We start from the raw sequence: 19,017 nt of genomic DNA, 5'->3' as shown, positions 1-19,017 counted from the left end.
CAGAAAATGACCTCAGATCAAGCTTAAACTGGAAATCTGCATTGTATAAACATTAATCCGGGGTTATATTGCCATAATGAAGGACTATATTTGACAGGCAGAAATTCGCAGTTTAAAGTCAGCTTCAACTGTAATCAACAGTTTACAATATAATTATATTACAAAACAATGCTTTGTTTTTAGAAAATACAAATTAAAATCAATAATAAGTAATGGTAAGTAAATATGTGACTATACCCCTTATCACACTGCTGATGCTTGAAATTTCTTTTTCGATCTGAAAGGTTAGGTTAAGAAAATTACCAGCTATATGTATGTAATGAATGTAGATAACTGATTTCATACAATTCTTGGGAGACAACTCATAATTTATGTAATTAGCTTAAAGGAATTTTATACACACTTAGTGGCATAGTAAGTAAGGGAAATTAAAAATATTTGCAGTGAACAGTTAAGTATGTGTATTTTGACAGCACCAGTAATGATTAAACACCTCCTATAAATGTGCTCTCTCATCTCGAGTAGCAGCAACCACACAATTTGTATTAAATTTTTAATTACTGAACACATGCTTAAACCGCTGTGACAACTGCATGCACACTGATGAATATAACATAAGCAAGCATAAGTAACTTGTGTGGTAACATAATGGTAGTGTTTTAGCATAGGCAGATGATGTGAAGCTCAAACCCAACTCAATTCCTGATTTTTTCCCATTTAATACTACTTTCACTACAGTACTGGCCGTAAAGGTAATTACAACAGCACTATCTTTTAAAACCATCCCATACTTTGTGTTTTCCGAGTGCTCTGAGCCAGAGGGATGTGCAGCATTATATGGGCAGGAAAGTTATGCAATGAAAATAACATTGTTTACTTTCGTTTACTTTACAGATATCCAAGTATTCTGATGTGTCTACTGAGGAAGATGATGAGACCCAACAAGCTCCCTGCATGTTCTGTGACAGAATGGGCCCATTTTGGAATTAAATGATAAACCACTTAAGCTGAGGTTTCGCTTGAACAAGATCACTGTGTGGCAGTTAGAACTAAGAGTGAGAAAGTATCTGCTGAAACAAATAAAAAGAAGCCAGCCATGTGCATGCTGGTCTTAACATTAAGATTTTATGCTACCGGAAGTTTTCATGTGGTGGTCAACAATGTGTTTAGTACAGATGCAGCAACTGTTTGCAGAGCTGTCCACAAGGTATTGGCCTACACTGCCTTGCTGAAGAATGAATTTATGAAACGGCTTATGGAAGAAAATGATGCAAGAAAAACCCAGTGTGATTTTCATCAAATGGTGCATTTTCCTGTTGTTTTAGGAGCTACTGAGTGTACCCATATCCCCATCAAATATCCTGGTGGCAAAAGTGCAGAGATATTTAGGAATAGTCACGGGTCTTTTCGTTAAAGGTACAAGCAGTCTCAGATGCTAAGCTGAGATGTTTAAATATAGTGGCTAGATGGCCAGGATCTGTCCACAAGAGTAACATTTTTGGAAACTCACGCATACGTGCTGAGTTGGAAACGAGAGAAATTCCAGAAGGCATACTTCCAGGAGACAGTGGTTATCGGTGTTGCACGTATCTGCTGACGCCAGTAGTCCACAAAGAAACGGCGGCTGAGTGAACCTACAATCAAGTCCACAAGAAAAACAGGTCAGCAGTTGGAAGAATGTTTAGTGCGGCAAAAAGATTTCCCTGTTTAAGTTTAGGGCTCAGAATATGGGTAAATCGCGTGGCAGTTATTTTAGTTGCAGCATTTGTGTTGCATAATATTGCTGTCAATGCATAAGATAAGGGGGCCGAAACGGATGACAATGTATTTCCTGGGAGAAGAGTGTTCGAAGAAATTCCAGTACCTCCAGAAAATGAGGCAAACTGGGGTCACAATGCAGTGAGGGCAGCGTTAATTAACACTGTATTTATGTAAAAAGTTAAAAATGGTTATTTCTCTGTTAACTGGTTATTTAAAACTGTATCAGAGTAAGATGTCATGAATAATATTATAAGCTATCTTTTACACAGCAAATTCATTTCAAAACATTAAGCAGAGCATATTAAAATGTTTACGAAGCACAATGTATAACTTCAGGATGAAAATCTGTCTACAAAGCAGTTCCAGTATCACCAGAAAATGAGACTAACAAGAGCCACAATACAGTGAGTGCAAAATTTATTCAAAATGTATTTACACAAATATATTTACAAAAGTTGGAATGAATTTACAAACCTCCAGTTTCAATGACTGATTGTCTTTTCATTTCTTTTGGTTCCAGTTCTTTAATTTCTTTATCAACTCTCAATGTTTCCATTCTTACATCATGTTCCGTAAGTAGGCACTGTACATCGATTTCATATTCATTTCATTGAGAGCATTTTCTGTTCTTTTGTTTTGGGAGACCATTAGTTTTAGTTCAATATACGTGATGTTGTGCTGTCATAGTTAAGTTAGTGCATTATTTTAGTACATTATTGTTCTTAGTAGTCAGCAAAAACAATATTTTCAGTTGAAGATACAATCTTCTTCTTATTTACTGATGATGTGAAAGAACTGCAACCTTCAGTGTTACCTTATCTGTATCGGGACAAGAACTTAATGAATAATGTTACAAAATACATTTTAAGTGGCAAATTTGCTTCAAAAAATTTATGCAAGCGTATTAAAATGCTTACAAACCATCACATACAACTTTGGGATGAACATCTGAATTGTCGTCATAGGGCTTAGCGATAAGAAAAAATTGTGGCTTCAGGGCTGAAATCAGCTTCTGTCCACTTTCCATAAAAGCAGACCTGACAAAATTAATGCTTCAAGTTTTATGTATTTCAAACATGAAAAGTTTTGACACTCTTTTTGCCCCAGTTTACAAACCACAATGCAATTACATAGAGATGAAAAGTAATAACTGTAAAGTGGATCTTAAAATTGTATCTCACTATGTGCAAATGCTTTCTTGGTCATTTTCTTAACATTTTTGTTACACATTTTCAAACTCTTCCAGTCACAATCTGGTCTGATATTCTGCAAATTAAAGTCAACAGCGACTTCTGTCCACACCTTTACATTGTTGGTTGTAGGAAATTTGTTTTTATATTGGCCCAATACTGTTCTGGTGTAAAGTCAAGCGCCAGCATGCGAGCCAGGAATGTTAAAGCAGGGAGGACTGTGAAGAAGACATCAGCCAATAGTATGCTAACTGACCCCTCTCTAGGACGACAATGAGACGGCAGCAGCATCTACACACAGAAGACATAAGTGCCGCACCGCCTGGCCACAGCCCAGTTGAAGACTAACTGTTCTACAAGCTCTATAGCAGCGACTTAGGAACTGTATTGTTTCACTTGTATTAGAAAATATGTATACTGAGACACCTCCAATAATAATACATTGTTCTACATTCATGTTCTGGCAACAGACTGGCTGCCTACATTGTCTCCATATTCACCAACCTCCACCAGAGAACTGATCACCTACACCTTCCCAAACCAGCCGCCCATTACACTTCTTACACAGTCCACAGTTGCAGTCAGTATTGTATTGCATTATAGTTACAAAGACCCCGTAAGAAAGCCACACTGGCAATTCTATGCATTATTTCATCTGCCTTTTGACAGATTGTATCCACATGTGCTGAAAAGTTTCTTGTGTTGTTCAGGAATACTCTTCAGCACCCTGTAAACAAGGGCTACCCATTACTGCACTGTTATCTAGCACACAATAGAATTTTCAAAAAATCATTTCTTTTTTATTGGCTTAAAATATGGTTTGAACCTTCTAAAATTTGAGGCAAAAAGTCTAATCACTGAAAAAAATTTCGTTCTATGGAATTCCGAGCACCTCTTCTAGTGCTTTGGATGACCCGCAACAGCCTACCAACACCAAATTGACACACCCTGTAGTGTCTGGGTATAGCTAGAAGCATTTCAAAACAATAATACATTAGCTTGACATCAGCAAGCATCAGTACATGTATGAAAAAGACAGTTCTTTCATTCTGACTCTCAATTTTTGTGTGCAGTATTGACTTTTGATAGTTTATTTGTGATTTTATAGTATACAGTTTTGCCTTGTGTGGTAAGAAAGTGTATTCTGGCAGAAAAAGTATGAAAACATCACACCCAATGCAGTGTCGAAGCAGTATGTCATCAAAGCATCCAAAGGATAGATATGAAGCTGAGAACAGTTCAGAATGAGACAGTGCCTTTGCTAAGAAATTGAAACACAGTGACTAGGATTTTTAAGTGAATTACAGATTGAGGTATAGGATTATAAATTTTCTTGCTGTTTTCTTTGTTATTTCTTAAAGTGTGAAATGTAAAACGTGCAATGCAGATATTATCTTGCAAGTCCTCGAGGCTTAGGCTTCACAGTAATTATGGCTTGTCCAAACCACCCAGAAGTTGTTATACCTAATAGTAAGTTTATACGGAATGCATATGAAATCAACCTAGCAATGTGCCTGCTTGGCATAGGGCTAAACAGAGTTGTAAAGTTTTGTGCATTCATGGAACTGCCACGACCAATATTTCAATCATTCTATGATAAACTAGTGGATATAATTTCAATCGCAACAGCAACAGTATGACAAGCCAGTCCCGGATCAGCAGATTGATGGCAAGAGTTTTCTAAAAGTAGAATTTTTTTCATTTATGCATGTCTATAACACATTTAAAAACTTCAAATGCCTTTTTGTCAAAATACGATTTTTCGAAACAGCATGCAGAATAACTCCAACAATTTTCAATCCTTTTTTTTAAATATTTAACCACACCTTTGAAATAAAATTTCAAAGTGTACCACATATGGCATTTTCAATTAGTTAATTTAAACAATATTTACTAACAAATGACTGTCCTTTTTTTGGTGAAAAGTGAACAACTATTCAAATACTCACCAATTACACAAAAATCAGTATTCCTAAAATCCCTGATGTGGTTCACTAGTTACACTTATCTAGTTTATTGTTAATTTTTGAGTCTGTATCACTACTGCATCTATGAGAACACATTCTTTGCACTTTCTTCAGGTTCCTGTCCAGAATTCCTAGAAACAGCCACCAAGGTGTCAATGGTGGTATAAAGTACAACACTGTCACAGTCAGTTATTCTTTTTGGCTCTTGGAAATAAGAAATCAATAAAATCAAGACTGAAAGTGGAGCACAACATGAAATCCATTTTACATTTCCTTACATTATTATGGATCACACACACTGCCAAATTTTTGTAAACAAGTAAAGTAAATGTCATTCTTGTGGTGTCATCCGAAGTACACGGTCCCATGTCAAAGTTGGCACCTCACGACAGAACCACAAGTAAGGACGGTTGCAGCTTGATGGAGCAACGAATGAGAGACATCAACATAGACATACCCTCAAGATTTTCCATACGTCACCACTGCCGGAAGATTACTTATGTCAGAACGCAGCACTGCTCACCCACTCTCTAATCATTGCCTATGATGACAGCATTGTCTTGCTTCAGATCCTGCATTGCGAGTTGTATTATGAGTCAGAATTATATTGAAGTTTACAGTCAACTGTATATTGAAATGACTATAATTCTCTGTTGTATCAAGTTGTAAGTGATAGAATGCAGCAACAGCAACAAATACATACATAGACATTCCTGTGGATATTGATTGTTTTCAAGTTAAGTATTCTATCTTGTTCAAGCTTTAATAATGTGATCTAATATTTTGTTGCATTGTAGTATCCACTTGGCCTTCTCCAGAAGTAAATCTAAGCTTGCTAGGACCTACTACAAAGCCGGTGCGAATGTCTTGAGTGCTCTTTTGTCCAGCACTTCAATTCTCTTCTTTACTGTAATTCTATTTTAATAAATAAAAAGAAAAGAGTCCAAGACTATAAAAGACGACTTCGTTATCTTCAGAGAAATGATAATACTGATTACTCTAAGCGAAAATAGTCATACCAATGTCACATCTGACATAGTCACACAGAGAATTGACCGAAGATCAGATATCAAGGCATCTGTTAATGGCCACATCATTGAAGTTCGATGTAGGTTGCAATCCATGTCTCCAATCATGCAGGCTCAAGTATTTTCATATCAATGGTCTACTACAGGTTTAAAAAAATCAACATAAATTGTCAAATAATGTAGCCAACAAAATGCAAAGATAAATTCCACTGTTGGCTAACTCAGACTTTAACAGCAGATGCAGACACTACCCCCCATCACATTGCTTTCTAATTTAAAACTTAAAAAATAACACGAGAGTAGCAGCATTAGCTAGATTTATCTCCACACTGCGGAGTACAGATGGCAACAACTCAGTTTATAACATGATAGTTGGGTGTCTCACATTACGACGATTCTGCCTCTCTCCACTCCATGAATTTAATGGCATCTATTTCAATTCCCGGTAGTTTGACAAAGTGGATAATGAAGAATTCGATTCATAACATTTACTGTTAGTGAATCACCATCAGTATGATTTATTACTTAAACCATTACTTGTTTCAAATACTTAAATATGCACAACTTAGCAATATCCCCATGCCACCAATAATGTTGATCAGTTAACACTGAAACTCTAACCCTTTGTGGACCAAGAATAAACATAGGAAGAAAAATATAATAATTTCTTTCAAAATCTATCTTTAATGTCACAGAAAGCAATAATATGTTAAAACAACAATAACACTTGAATTCCATAACAAAATATTTTGGGTGGTTTCAAAGTGAAACAACTGGGACATTCAGATGATTTTAATGGCTACATTTTTTTGTGAAATTCAGTGAAACAGTTTTTTTTATTTTCATTATATACAAACCAAATTGCATGTTTTACACACTGATCTTGTGCGATGCGGTACCTTAGCAGTACTACAGTGTGCACATCGTTGGGACGGTCCTCTTTCTGGCATGTGGGACACATTCCCATAGCACTTTTCTGGTGTAACGAATGGCTCGAAACCATTCTGCTTGATCTGGGACCTCTTGCAGTTAGGAGATGATGAAGATGCTCCAACTAGACCACCTATTACAGAGTGTCTGAACTGCTTCAAGGAGATTTTCTCTTTGTTGCAATGTTTGTTATAAATGACGTAGGAATTTACAACAGTGACACCAAGAAAGTGCTACAAAATTCTGTGCCACCATTTTTTGCTCTTTCTATCAATTCTATAGACTGATTTTAACACGTCAGATTTGTCCACAAGCTCCTTATAGGCATTGTAATCCTTTACAACATCTGAGCATGAAATTTCTACATGAGTACCACCTTTACTTTTGAGATGCCGTGCTTACATTTTCAATATTGTGAAAATTTAAAAGAAACTGTAATTGGTTTGTGATCTTTCTTAACCATTGCTGTGATGCCTTGGCTGCTGCATTGAAACTTGAATTCTCACCGTGACATGGGCTTTTCATTTTCAAAGTCTTTTGGGAACCCAACTCTCCCTTTTCTCACTGTTCCACAGGCATATATTCCTTGTTTCCTCAGATCAAGCATGAGGGGCACAGAAGTAAAATAATTAGCAAAATACAACTTGTGATATTTTCCTGCAAGTTCTGAGCTAAGATGTTTTACAACTCGGGAACCTAAGCACTTTTCTGTCTCCTGCCCAAGTTTCCCAGTATAGATCTGACATTTGGAAATGCAGCCAGTTTCATTTGCCAGTACCCAAACTTTGTATCCACATTTTATAGGTTTCTGTGGCATATACTGCTTTAGGCTTGACCTACCTTTGAATCAAATCATAGATTGATCTACAGCAAGGTGTTCTGTTGGCAAATAATTTTCAGAGTAGGTCTTGCTTATATAGTTCATCAGTGGGTGTATCTAGAACAGTTTATCATAACCTTTTTCTCCCTTTTTTGGCTGCTGATTATCATCATTCACATGTATCCTAGCAACCATAAAAATCTATTCAGAGGCATGAGAGCTGTAATGTACAAATCACGGAGAGCTGGGTCATAAGACCAATAATCCCTGTATGGAGGACATTTTTTGATCCCCATTAATACATTGATGGCAATAAATTTCTTCATTTCCTCAGCATCAGTTGGTTTGAAAGTAGTGGAACCTCCAAGTTTCTGAGTCGCATATAAATTTGTTTGAAACACAAGATGCTCTAGTAAATCATTATGAAATAAGCAGCCAAATTTTTCAATGCAGCTTGTTTTGCCAGAAAGAATATTTGAACCATATTTATGTGAAAATTTGACAGTTTCTTTTCCAAGTGTGTCTTGCACCCACTCTACATGCTTTATTAGTTCTACAGTATCATCACACACGCTATTGTCATTGTTGAAGTCACTAATGCGAACAGAGTCACTCTCAACAGAAACACTTTCACCCACATTGCCTGCACGTTGAACTATGTTCGCATCGGGTACAGTAAGTTGTGGTTGTTGATCAATTTCATCTGATTCACTGTCAATGTCTGAAGCAGTCGACTCTGGATCACTTGGAATTTCTGGTAGTATGTCCATTAGCATATCAGTGCCGAGGTCACAAGCACTAAATCACTGGTTGCTTCTTGACGGCAGTCTACTATCCATACTGACAATCTATAAGGAATAAAAAGATCTACCCTTTGATTTACTTATGAAGGTCATTTGAGAATGAAACCACCTGTACTTTTGGAAGAAATGAAACTGCTTATTATAATTATTAATAAAAACATCTTACAAAATTCTGTAAATGAAGTATAAGAATGAATCATTACCCAATATTCCAAAAGTCTGTTGCAGAAACATGACAAATTATGTATATAACAACATCTAATTTGCATATCACTGTGCAGTGCTGGCGTCAAGATAAAACCAGTGGGCCAGATATGCAAACAAAGTAAAAATATGGTTTCAGACTGAAATCAATGTGCCGCAAAGGGCTAAACCAACCAATTATGGTGTAGATTATTGTATCAAAAACAAATTACCAATTTCATCTGAACAATGCCAGAAAGCGCATTGTCTGAGTTCCACTTGACTCAACTGTGGATTTCAGACTCTACTCCCTCCACTAGACTGCCACGCAAAGTGCTCTCACCCAGGAACAACAATCGTACATCATTCAAAGCACTGTCAGTGGGCAGTGATTACTTTGGAATTCAACCCCAGTAAAACCCAACATAGCTGCAATATACACTTTGCAATAAAGAAGATTGATAAATTTATAATTGAATGTTACAGATAATGACAAATATCTTCACACGTAACGATATAGGACCCTTACAAACTGCATGTCACAGTGAAGCAGGAATACTTCTCATGAGCACCCAGCACCTGGGGACAGTGTTTCAGCACTGATGAGGAAGGATGTGCAAATTTCATGGAAACTATAAAGGGAAAAATAATGTGAAATCAGTAGTTTTTATGACATTTGTGAACTGTTTCCTTATGTGTTGCGCATCTAGCAACCAATCACAGCACAGAATACCAAGTTGATGCCATGTTTCTCTATGTGCTTGTGAAGATAAAAATGTTGTACTTCATGGTATTGTATTTATACTTGTGTACAACAAAAATATGCAGTGTAACTGATGCACTGCATTAAAGATCTTTGGAAAACGTCATTTTTTATATGATTTGTTGTGCAGAAGTATTAGAAAAAGGGGTATCAGTGGATAAAACTGTAACCTCTGTTCCAAGTTAGAGAGTTTGAAGGTGGCTTCATAATCAGGGAAAAAGTTTTTTGTGATGAAACCATCCAAGACATGAACAGATAAATACTTCAAATGGAATTACAATTATATTAATAAGGCATTGATATATATCAATGGGGACAGGTGAAAATGTGTGCCCTGACCGGGACTCGAACCCGGGATCTCCTGCTTACATGGTAGACGCTCTATTCATCTGAGCCACTGAGGGCACAGAGGATAGCGCTACTGCAGGGACTATCTCGCACATGCCTCCTGCGAGACCTACATTCTCACTTTGTATGTCCACACACCACATTCGTAGTGTCGTAGTGTCCCAAAGCACATGGAGGTTAAGGAAACTCTGAAGTGCACTGGGTTGCACCTTCAAACTAAGTCGACAAGTATTATGGCCACAGATCCATTCAAGTCTATGTTCACAGTCCCAGGTTCTTGTTCAACATTAGGATGGTGGTGAACTCTATTAATGCTGACATGGCAAAGAGTGCTACATATGCCTCGAATGGCAGGTTTCAGCAATGCAGGTATTTTGAAAGGACACCAACCCCTTCAGAATTTATTGGAAAAGCAACTTCCCATGCCAGAAGCAAATCTGTACCTAGTCAAATGTCTGTCATTGTGCTGAAATGTTCAAATACAAGCTTTGAGCAGCTGGTTCCCAGTATAGTGAAGTGTTGAAGGATTGATGGAATAATATCAAAGAAGACAACTTCAAAGTTATGACAATGGTTTCTTTTAAAAAAACTTTCAACAGTGTGCAGTTACCTTTTTTCTTTAATAAGGTATAATAGGTGTAACATAGACGTTTCTTTTTTAATAATGTAAATATATGTTATGTCAATAAATATAATGTAATTGGTAGGTATATTTTCATTTTCAACGTAATGCTGAGAAACAGACAAATATAAAGAACACAGGTTACTTGAAAAACAAGCAGTCAGAAACTAACATCAAAATTGCCAAAAAGTAATATGAAACTGGTCATAACATAAAACATTTTTTTCATGTCTCTCCTAATAAGCCATGATACATGTTGGTATACATCAAATGCAGATGAATGTAACCAAAAATACATGGGCCAGTGGATCCCCCTTGACCCGATGCTACATTCTAGGATAGTGCATATGAATGTTTACATAGAATGAAATGGAATGTCTGGTACAACTGCATCATCTCCCAAAAGTGAATAATACGTGTTGGCATATTATGTGCACCTGCTTGTCTACCTTCAGTACCATGATGGAGACCAGTACATTCAAACAGTGCACCAACCAATTACATCTTAACAGTGCAGATATTGATGAACATTCCACAGAAATGGGAGTACTTGTCTGGCCCCAAGATATCATCTGAACTCAGTCCTACTTATGACCTCTGAGAGGCTTTTGAGGGGGATGTACAGATCTTGGACTGCACTGCATCCAGTCTGTAAGAATTTGGATGTTGATTGATCATGGATTGTAATTAGTACCAGTGAATGTGGTTGATGGTGAGATAAGTAACGAGGGTTGCATCTCAACCTTTTATAGATGATTCATTCATTCGTATTCCTGTTCCAGTCATCATTCAGCAGACAACTAAGGGTATGTTTATGCTGCAACCGAACTGCTAGCATCTCGCTGCTTGCTTCTGGCACACTGCACCTCGCTGCTCGTTGGAAGCCTTGTTACATTTACGCTGCAGCCTCACTGCTTGCTGGAAGCAATTAACCTGCAGCTGTTCACATTGCTAACATACTCAAACACGGCACTGCTGGAGTGACCTCGAAGCAGCCAACCATGGCTCAAGTTTCAGGACATATGGCAATGGTCGTGGTGCAAAACACAAACCAGCTCGACATCATCAACTGGCAAGAATTGTAGCGAGCAGCATGGAGAGCAATGACAATGCAGGTTAAACTGGCTGGTAAGACTCAGTGTGTTTTTTTTCATCAATGCTGAGCCATACCAGCAAAGAGAAAGGTGACAGCATAAACACATCCTAAAGCCTTCAGCTGAATGAGCCACAATTTACTGTCAATTCCTCACATACAACAATGACTGGTTGTACCTTAGGCACTTGTTGATTATGACTTTTATCAAAACTGGTCATTTCATTTAAAACCACACAAACAAATGAAAAATTATACACTCCTGGAAATTGAAATAAGAACACCGTGAATTCATTGTCCCAGGAAGGGGAAACTTTATTGACACATTCCTGGGGTCAGATACATCACATGATCACACTGACAGAACCACAGGCACATAGACACAGGCAACAGAGCATGCACAATGTCGGCACTAGTACAGTGTATATCCACCTTTCGCAGCAATGCAGGCTGCTATTCTCCCATGGAGACGATCGTAGAGATGCCGGATGTACTCCTGTGGAACGGCTTGCCATGCCATTTCCACCTGGCGCCTCAGTTGGACCAGCGTTCGTGCTGGACGTGCAGACCGCGTGAGACGACGCTTCATCCAGTCCCAAACATGCTCAATGGGGGACAGATCCGGAGATCTTGCTGGCCAGGGTAGTTGACTTACACCTTCTAGAGCACGTTGGGTGGCACGGGATACATGCGGACGTGCATTGTCCTGTTGGAACAGCAAGTTCCCTTGCCGGTCTAGGAATGGTAGAACGATGGGTTCGATGACGGTTTGGATGTACCGTGCACTATTCAGTGTCCCCTCGACGATCACCAGTGGTGTACGGCCAGTGTAGGAGATCGCTCCCCACACCAGGATGCCGGGTGTTGGCCCTGTGTGCCTCGGTCGTATGCAGTCCTGATTGTGGCGCTCACCTGCACGGCGCCAAACATGCATACGACCATCATTGGCACCAAGGCAGAAGTGACTCTCATCGCTGAAGACGACACGTCTCCATTCGTCCCTCCATTCACGCCTGTCGCGACACCACTGGAGGCGGGCTGCACGATGTTGGGGCGTGAGCGGAAGACGGCCTAACGGTGTGCGGGACCGTAGCCCAGCTTCATGGAGACGGTTGCGAATGGTCCTCGCCGATACCCCAGGAGCAACAGTGTCCCTAATTTGCTGGGAAGTAGCGGTGCGGTCCCCTACGGCACTGCGTAGGATCCTACGGTCTTGGCGTGCATCCATGTGTCGCTGCGGTCCGGTCCCAGGTCGACGGGCACGTGCACCTTCCGCCGACCACTGGCGACAACATCGATGTACTGTGGAGACCTCATGCCCCACGTGTTGAGCAATTCGGCGGTACGTCCAGCCGGCCTCCCGCATGCCCACTATACGCCCTCGCTCAAAGTCCGTCAACTGCACATACGGTTCACGTCCACGCTGTCGCGGCATGCTACCAGTGTTAAAGACTGCGATGGAGCTCCGTATGCCAAGGCAAACTGGCTGACACTGACGGCGGCGGTGCACAAATGCTGCGCAGCTAGCGCCATTCGACGGCCAACACCGCGGTTCCTGGTGTGTCCGCTGTGCCTTGCGTGTGATCATTGCTTGTACAGCCCTCTCGCAGTGTCCGGAGCAAGTATGGTGGGTCTGACACACCGGTGTCAATGTGTTCTTTTTTCCATTTCCAGGAGTGTAAATATCTACACAACTGTGGAGTCTCTTGCAATGAATTTGTCAAAAATGGTAAAAATTTATGTTGTTCAGGAAACATGCAAAAAGAAGTAATGTGAAATGTGTGCATCTTTTCACAAAAATGTATCTGTGTTCCTTTTTTTTCCCTTCTGAATTGCTTAGCAGCAAATCTCAATGATGGAGAACATACCAGGCTTTCATACCAGCAGTTTAACAGATAATGATAAAAAACAAGGGTTATAAATGGGAATTTAAAATGAATTGTGCAGTGTTTCACAACAATAAGTACAGTTGACTTATTGGCAATAATCTATATTTGTGTCTGTTAATTAGAAAAACAAATATTCATTTGGGCATTGTAATCAAATTACTTTTAGCATGTTACAATAAAAGTGGTTTCTGTTAGTTGAAAGTAAATAACACTCAGTTAAGACATCTATTAGTCAAACTAGTTGTTGACTTAATACTCTTGTTTATCATTATACGGGGAATGAAATTCAGAGGACATGTGCAATAATATCTTTCTCGAAAAATGTGTATTAAAAGCAGATAACTTACTCTGACATTTTCAAAGTCAGTGTTGCACATACCTGACAGTACCCATCTGGAAATTCATATGTTGCTGGTGGTATACAGGCATAAATTTCTTCGTGCAGCTGTGATCTGCTCACTTCTAAAACTTTTGACTGAAAATCCTGCAATACCCTTTTAATCATAAATTTATGCCACGATGTAGTGACTGCAGGCAGATTTGAGTGTTTCATCCACTTTGACTTCTCGTTTTTGGCAACAGCTTCCTTTGATGCAACCATGTAGGGTGGGACAACTTCAACAGCAAATCCCTGGAATTACAATTGAAGAATAAAGAAACATTCAAGTTAAGAACTAAATAAAATTGAGAATCACATATTTAAATGAGGTGGATATATACTAATATGTTCTGAGATGTCATACTATAATAATATTGCTGTTTTTCACAAATATTGCTAATTTTACTGCCCTGTGGAAACACCTTGTCACTTATTAAACAATTTCTGTCTTTACTTAATAATATCATTAAAATTTGTCCTGACATGTACAAGAATACTTACAGCTTGCACTTGCAAACTGCTCTAAGTTTCAAGTAGTGTGATTTGCCACATACACACGAAATGAGCAATGTGTAATAAGGTAAACTGCAGTTTCTTCGAAGTCCTTCATTATCAACTAAACATTATTCCCTTCCCAGCCACACAATCAAGGCTACAGATTTCTCACATAACATTATCACAAAAAAGTGAAACTGCAATATAAATAAAATTAAAGCAGTAGCCCCCAGTGATTTTTTGTTAGCCATACTAGAATTGTCATCAACTGACTATTTAATTTTTGATAATTTTACTACTGAGATTTAGAATGGTAAGCATTCTTCCCACTGCCCTTTTGTGAGTTTTTATGGGTTGCCATTATATAAGAAGCCAACTCACTATGCACCATATACAAAAATTATGCAGTTTCTGTTCATTACAATAAGTGTATCAATATGCAGCAAGTCACAGTAGTATACAGGGTCAGTCACTAACTATTGCCACCAAGAATAATTCCAAAAGCATGAAATGAATTGAAAACTTTGTTGGACAAAAGCTGCATGGGACAACGGGGGTCATAATATGACGTTGGTTTTTTGTTGCTACGTGGGGTCATGTCAGAGATATGAAGGTCAACTTTGTTTTTTTAAATGGGATGCTATAATTTGGTACTTATTTTCTGATAGCGGCTATCGAGATGAATCCAATGATGTGTAACAGTAAGGTCTTTGAAGATCAACGTAGGCCACAAAGGTGGCATGAACGTCCATTTACAGAAGGTGTTCGAAGTGATGACCGAGGGTATCAATGCAGTTCTGCAATCTTATCATGGATTGAGTGGTATTCCTTACCACATCGGCACTTGTCAAAGAACATGCTCTGATAATTCTCTCTCTCATATCTTCAGGTGTAGTTGGAATGTCTTTATAAACAATGTCTTTTAGGAATCCCCCCACAAGAAAAAATCCAGAGGCATCAAGTCTGGCAAATGAGGTGGCCCTGACACATCCCCTCCGCATCCAATCCAATGATTTGGGAATGGTCTCTGCAATTCATTTCTACCCATCAGCGAAAAATGTGCTGGACAAACATCATGTTGATACCACATTCTGTTCCTTGTTCCTACAGGTATTTCTTCCAATGTTTCTCGCAGGAATGTGGTGTACTTCCTACCATTAAGATTTCCTTCAATGAAATAGGGACCTATAATCCTGTCCTCCAGAATCCCACACCATATATTCAGTGACCACGATTTTTGATGTGCAACTTGCCGCAGCCAACATGGATTTTCAGTTACCCAATAATGCATGTTACGCATATTAACATTTTCATGGTTCATGAATGTAGCCTCACCAGTAAATAAAATCAAATTAATAATGTGTCATCCCTCTGAATCTGAAGTTGAGCCCATTGGCAGAATTCAATGCGACACATACAATTTGTACCAGTTAATTCTTGGTGGAGACTGATACGGTAAGGATGATACTTGTGGCGATGCAGAACACGAACAAAACTACTCTGGCTCATGCCAGATTCCCTTGCGATTTGATGTGAACTAACACAAGGATCTCTAACCACAGTGGCATGAGTACCACTTTCCGTTTCCCCATTAGTAACTTTCCTTTGCTTGATATGTTTCCAATGTGTTAAAGATCCAGTTGTTCTCAATTTATCACACACACAGTTAAATGTACGACGTGTAGGATGAGTACACTGAGGATATGAGTACACTGAGGATATCTTTCAGTATATAAGTCTCTACCTCTGAATTTCGTTGGCATTCTCCATAAATGAGAAGCATATCGACTTGTTCTTCAAAGGAATACATCATTCATATTTGCTTGATTTGACGATACTAGTCTTACCATTCCTATTAGTGTTCTATTGTCAAACCGTCAAATGGTGTTTACATGTCAATGGCACGGCAGATGGATACGTCGTATTTGGCGAATATTTACTATTTGCATGATATACAAGAGAATTGTCAGAGCATGTGCTTCAATAACTGCCAAAGTGATAAGGAATACCACTCAATCCATGATAAGAAGATTGCAGCACTGCACTGGTACCAATGGTCATCACTTTGAACACCTTCTGCAAATAGATGTTCATGCCACCTTCTTGACCTTTGTTGACCTTCAAAGACCTTACTGTTACACATCCCTGGATTTACCTCGATAGCCGCTATCAGAAAATAAGTACCAAACTGTAGCATCCCATTTAAAAAAACAAAGTTGACCTTCATATCTCTGATGCGACCCCATATAGCTACAAAAAATCAACGTCATATTATGGCCCCAGGTGTCCCATGCAACATTTGTCCCACAAACTTTTCAGCTACTATCATATTTTCGGAGTTATTCTAGGTGGCAATAGTTAGTGACTCAACCCGTATATTGTAGAAACAAAGCAATGTTTTCAAACTTCCCAAATGATGTCATGACAAAAGGAAACTGGCTGTTGTTGCAGTTTTTATCCATCTTGTACAGTGTATTACCATACAATATTAGGCACATACAGAGGTGGTAAGACATGCTCTCATGAGCATAGTAAAACAATTAAGTTAGAAGTAAGTATGCTTCCCGCAGTCCACAAAAAGAAATATTAATTTTGTGGAAAAATTACTTTGGTAGTATGCATACTTCCCACACTCCTGAAAGGCAAACGAGACATTTCATGACAATTAACAGCTGTATCTCACAATAAACAGAAACTACAGCCAGTGCAGCAAATTACTAGATTCCAGGAACAAACAGAGGTGGTACGACATATTACCATGAATGCAGTAAAGAAATACTGTTCATAATCCAGACTGGGAATTTAGTTACTGCCATTAGAATAACACACACACACAAAAAAAAAAAAACAGATCACCAACTGCTTCCTACTGAATCCAGTAAACTGCTTCTACAGTTCTACACACAGACAGACATTTCACTAGAAACTGCTCATTAGTTATGTACCCAGTAGTTATTAATGGCTACTTTAATATAGATCTGCAGCACTTGTGCAAGAGGAAAAAAGTTTATGTATGTCAGTATCCATAAACCAACAACAATTCACAAAAATAGCAGCAATTCAAAAAGTAATGTGTTGACTGTGACAAATCATAGTGCGGAGTATGTGTCATAACATAAATAAAATATTGCAAACCAATCCAAGGCAATGAATTTATGGTCAGATGTAGAATACATTTGAAATATTCAGAATGGATATGTCAGTTTGTTAGTTCATAAATGAGGTCACAACAGGGGAGGATGCTGTTATTGTTGGTGTCAGAGATTCATAGCAAGTGGACGGCATTCCTCTCACAAAACTGCCCTCAACATGGCATGGATCTAGGAAAGATTGTGAGCAACAACACACTTAGTGTGAGCATCCCAAACATGCTTCAGAATATTCAGGTTGGGAAATTAAGCATTCCACTTCACAGTACTCGCATTGCAACTCAAAAGTGGCACACACACGTGCGTGCCTCCCATACAGAGTACCTACCCCACGATATGAGCCTGCAAACTAAGAGTTGCAGTTGCGCAACCATAGTCTACATGTATATATGGCTGTTTCACAGAATATCTTGGATGAAGGAGCAAGCCCATGATATCTCTAGTGGAGAAAGGAAATACCCCATGGTAAAACCATTAACTTTAGATTAGAATGTTACATGAAACATGAACAGTGATGTATTATGTGATCATTTATTGGCAGGCCAATAGCTGATCAAGCTGGTTTTAAAAAAACCATTTCACAGCTATACTTTGTTTCTGTTTGTTTTATCTATTTACCTTTCATTCTTTGCTACTAGTTTCAGAGCAATAACCTCATTCTTAAGCAATTATTCATGCCACCAGGCTGGGATATGGCATCACCACTGGTCACAGCCATTTCACAGGAAGTGCAATTTTAGTTTGGCCAATGGAATGACTAATAGTTTCAGAATGAGCCTGCAACCCTGAAACTAGTTGAAAACGAAACAAAGTGTGGCTATTTCCAAAACAAATACCTTATCAGTTATGAACCCGCCTATCAAGTTCTCCTTCAAAAGTAATGGAGAAGGTCACAAAATACTGTTTGGTCAAGGGAGAATCACATTACAGTCTACTTCCATAGTTCAGGATCTTGCATGGGGAAAAAAAAAAAAAAAAAAAAAAAGACCCTTGGTTCTTGTTTGGAGGGTACTGCTGTGAGTGGTGTTAAGAGAGATTGTGCACTTTAGTAACTATAAAGACCATCATTGTGTTGTTAAATACATGTATAAAGCAAATTTAATTTTTAAGTAAGTGTATCCATGTCAACTTATGTTTATATGTTTGCTAATTCCTTCGTATTGTGCATCAAGAATAGATAATTACAAATGCCACGCAATGAAACCAGTTCAGGTACAGTAGGTGCCACTGGAAAAAGTGAACAGCTTTTCACATGGAAGTTGGCTGTAGTGAGCCAAAGTGCAGGTGGAACTGACTCAATAACAGTGCAATTAGCAGACATCACAGCTAGCAGTGTTTACGGAATTAAATTACATCAGCCAATGTCATACAGGGATGTAAAGCAGAAGCAGTTTGTGTGTGTCTAGGAGTTGCTACAAAAATTGCTTCTTAACACACAGAAGATATTTATTTTTGCTACCTGTATGTTTTATATAAATTCACAAAATTCTCACTGTAAAATACCTAAGGCAAATAGAATACGATATGGTTTTCTTACAGGTGTTTTGTCCTCCTTTCTATGTCCAACACTATGGTATATACATTTTTCTGTTACACA

At 38.6% G+C, this 19,017-nt stretch overlaps 1 protein-coding gene across 2 annotated transcripts in view; it reads right to left on the bottom strand.

The window, feature by feature from the left end:
* Nucleotides 1-19,017, bottom strand: part of LOC124555644 (actin-like protein 6A) — a 104,644-nt gene that overhangs the window by 33,763 nt on the left and 51,864 nt on the right. For both annotated transcript variants that reach the window (XM_047129626.1, XM_047129627.1), the window contains one exon: nt 13,777-14,028. In XM_047129626.1, coding sequence (XP_046985582.1) covers nt 13,777-14,028 — 252 coding nt within the window. The remainder of the gene's footprint in view (nt 1-13,776; nt 14,029-19,017) is intronic.

The sequence above is a fragment of the Schistocerca americana genome, chromosome X (assembly GCF_021461395.2).
Source record: "Schistocerca americana isolate TAMUIC-IGC-003095 chromosome X, iqSchAmer2.1, whole genome shotgun sequence".
Classification (NCBI taxonomy): domain Eukaryota; kingdom Metazoa; phylum Arthropoda; class Insecta; order Orthoptera; family Acrididae; genus Schistocerca; species Schistocerca americana.
The sequence above is the reverse complement of the archived record's forward strand: the minus strand, read 5'-3'. Positions and strand labels throughout refer to the sequence as shown.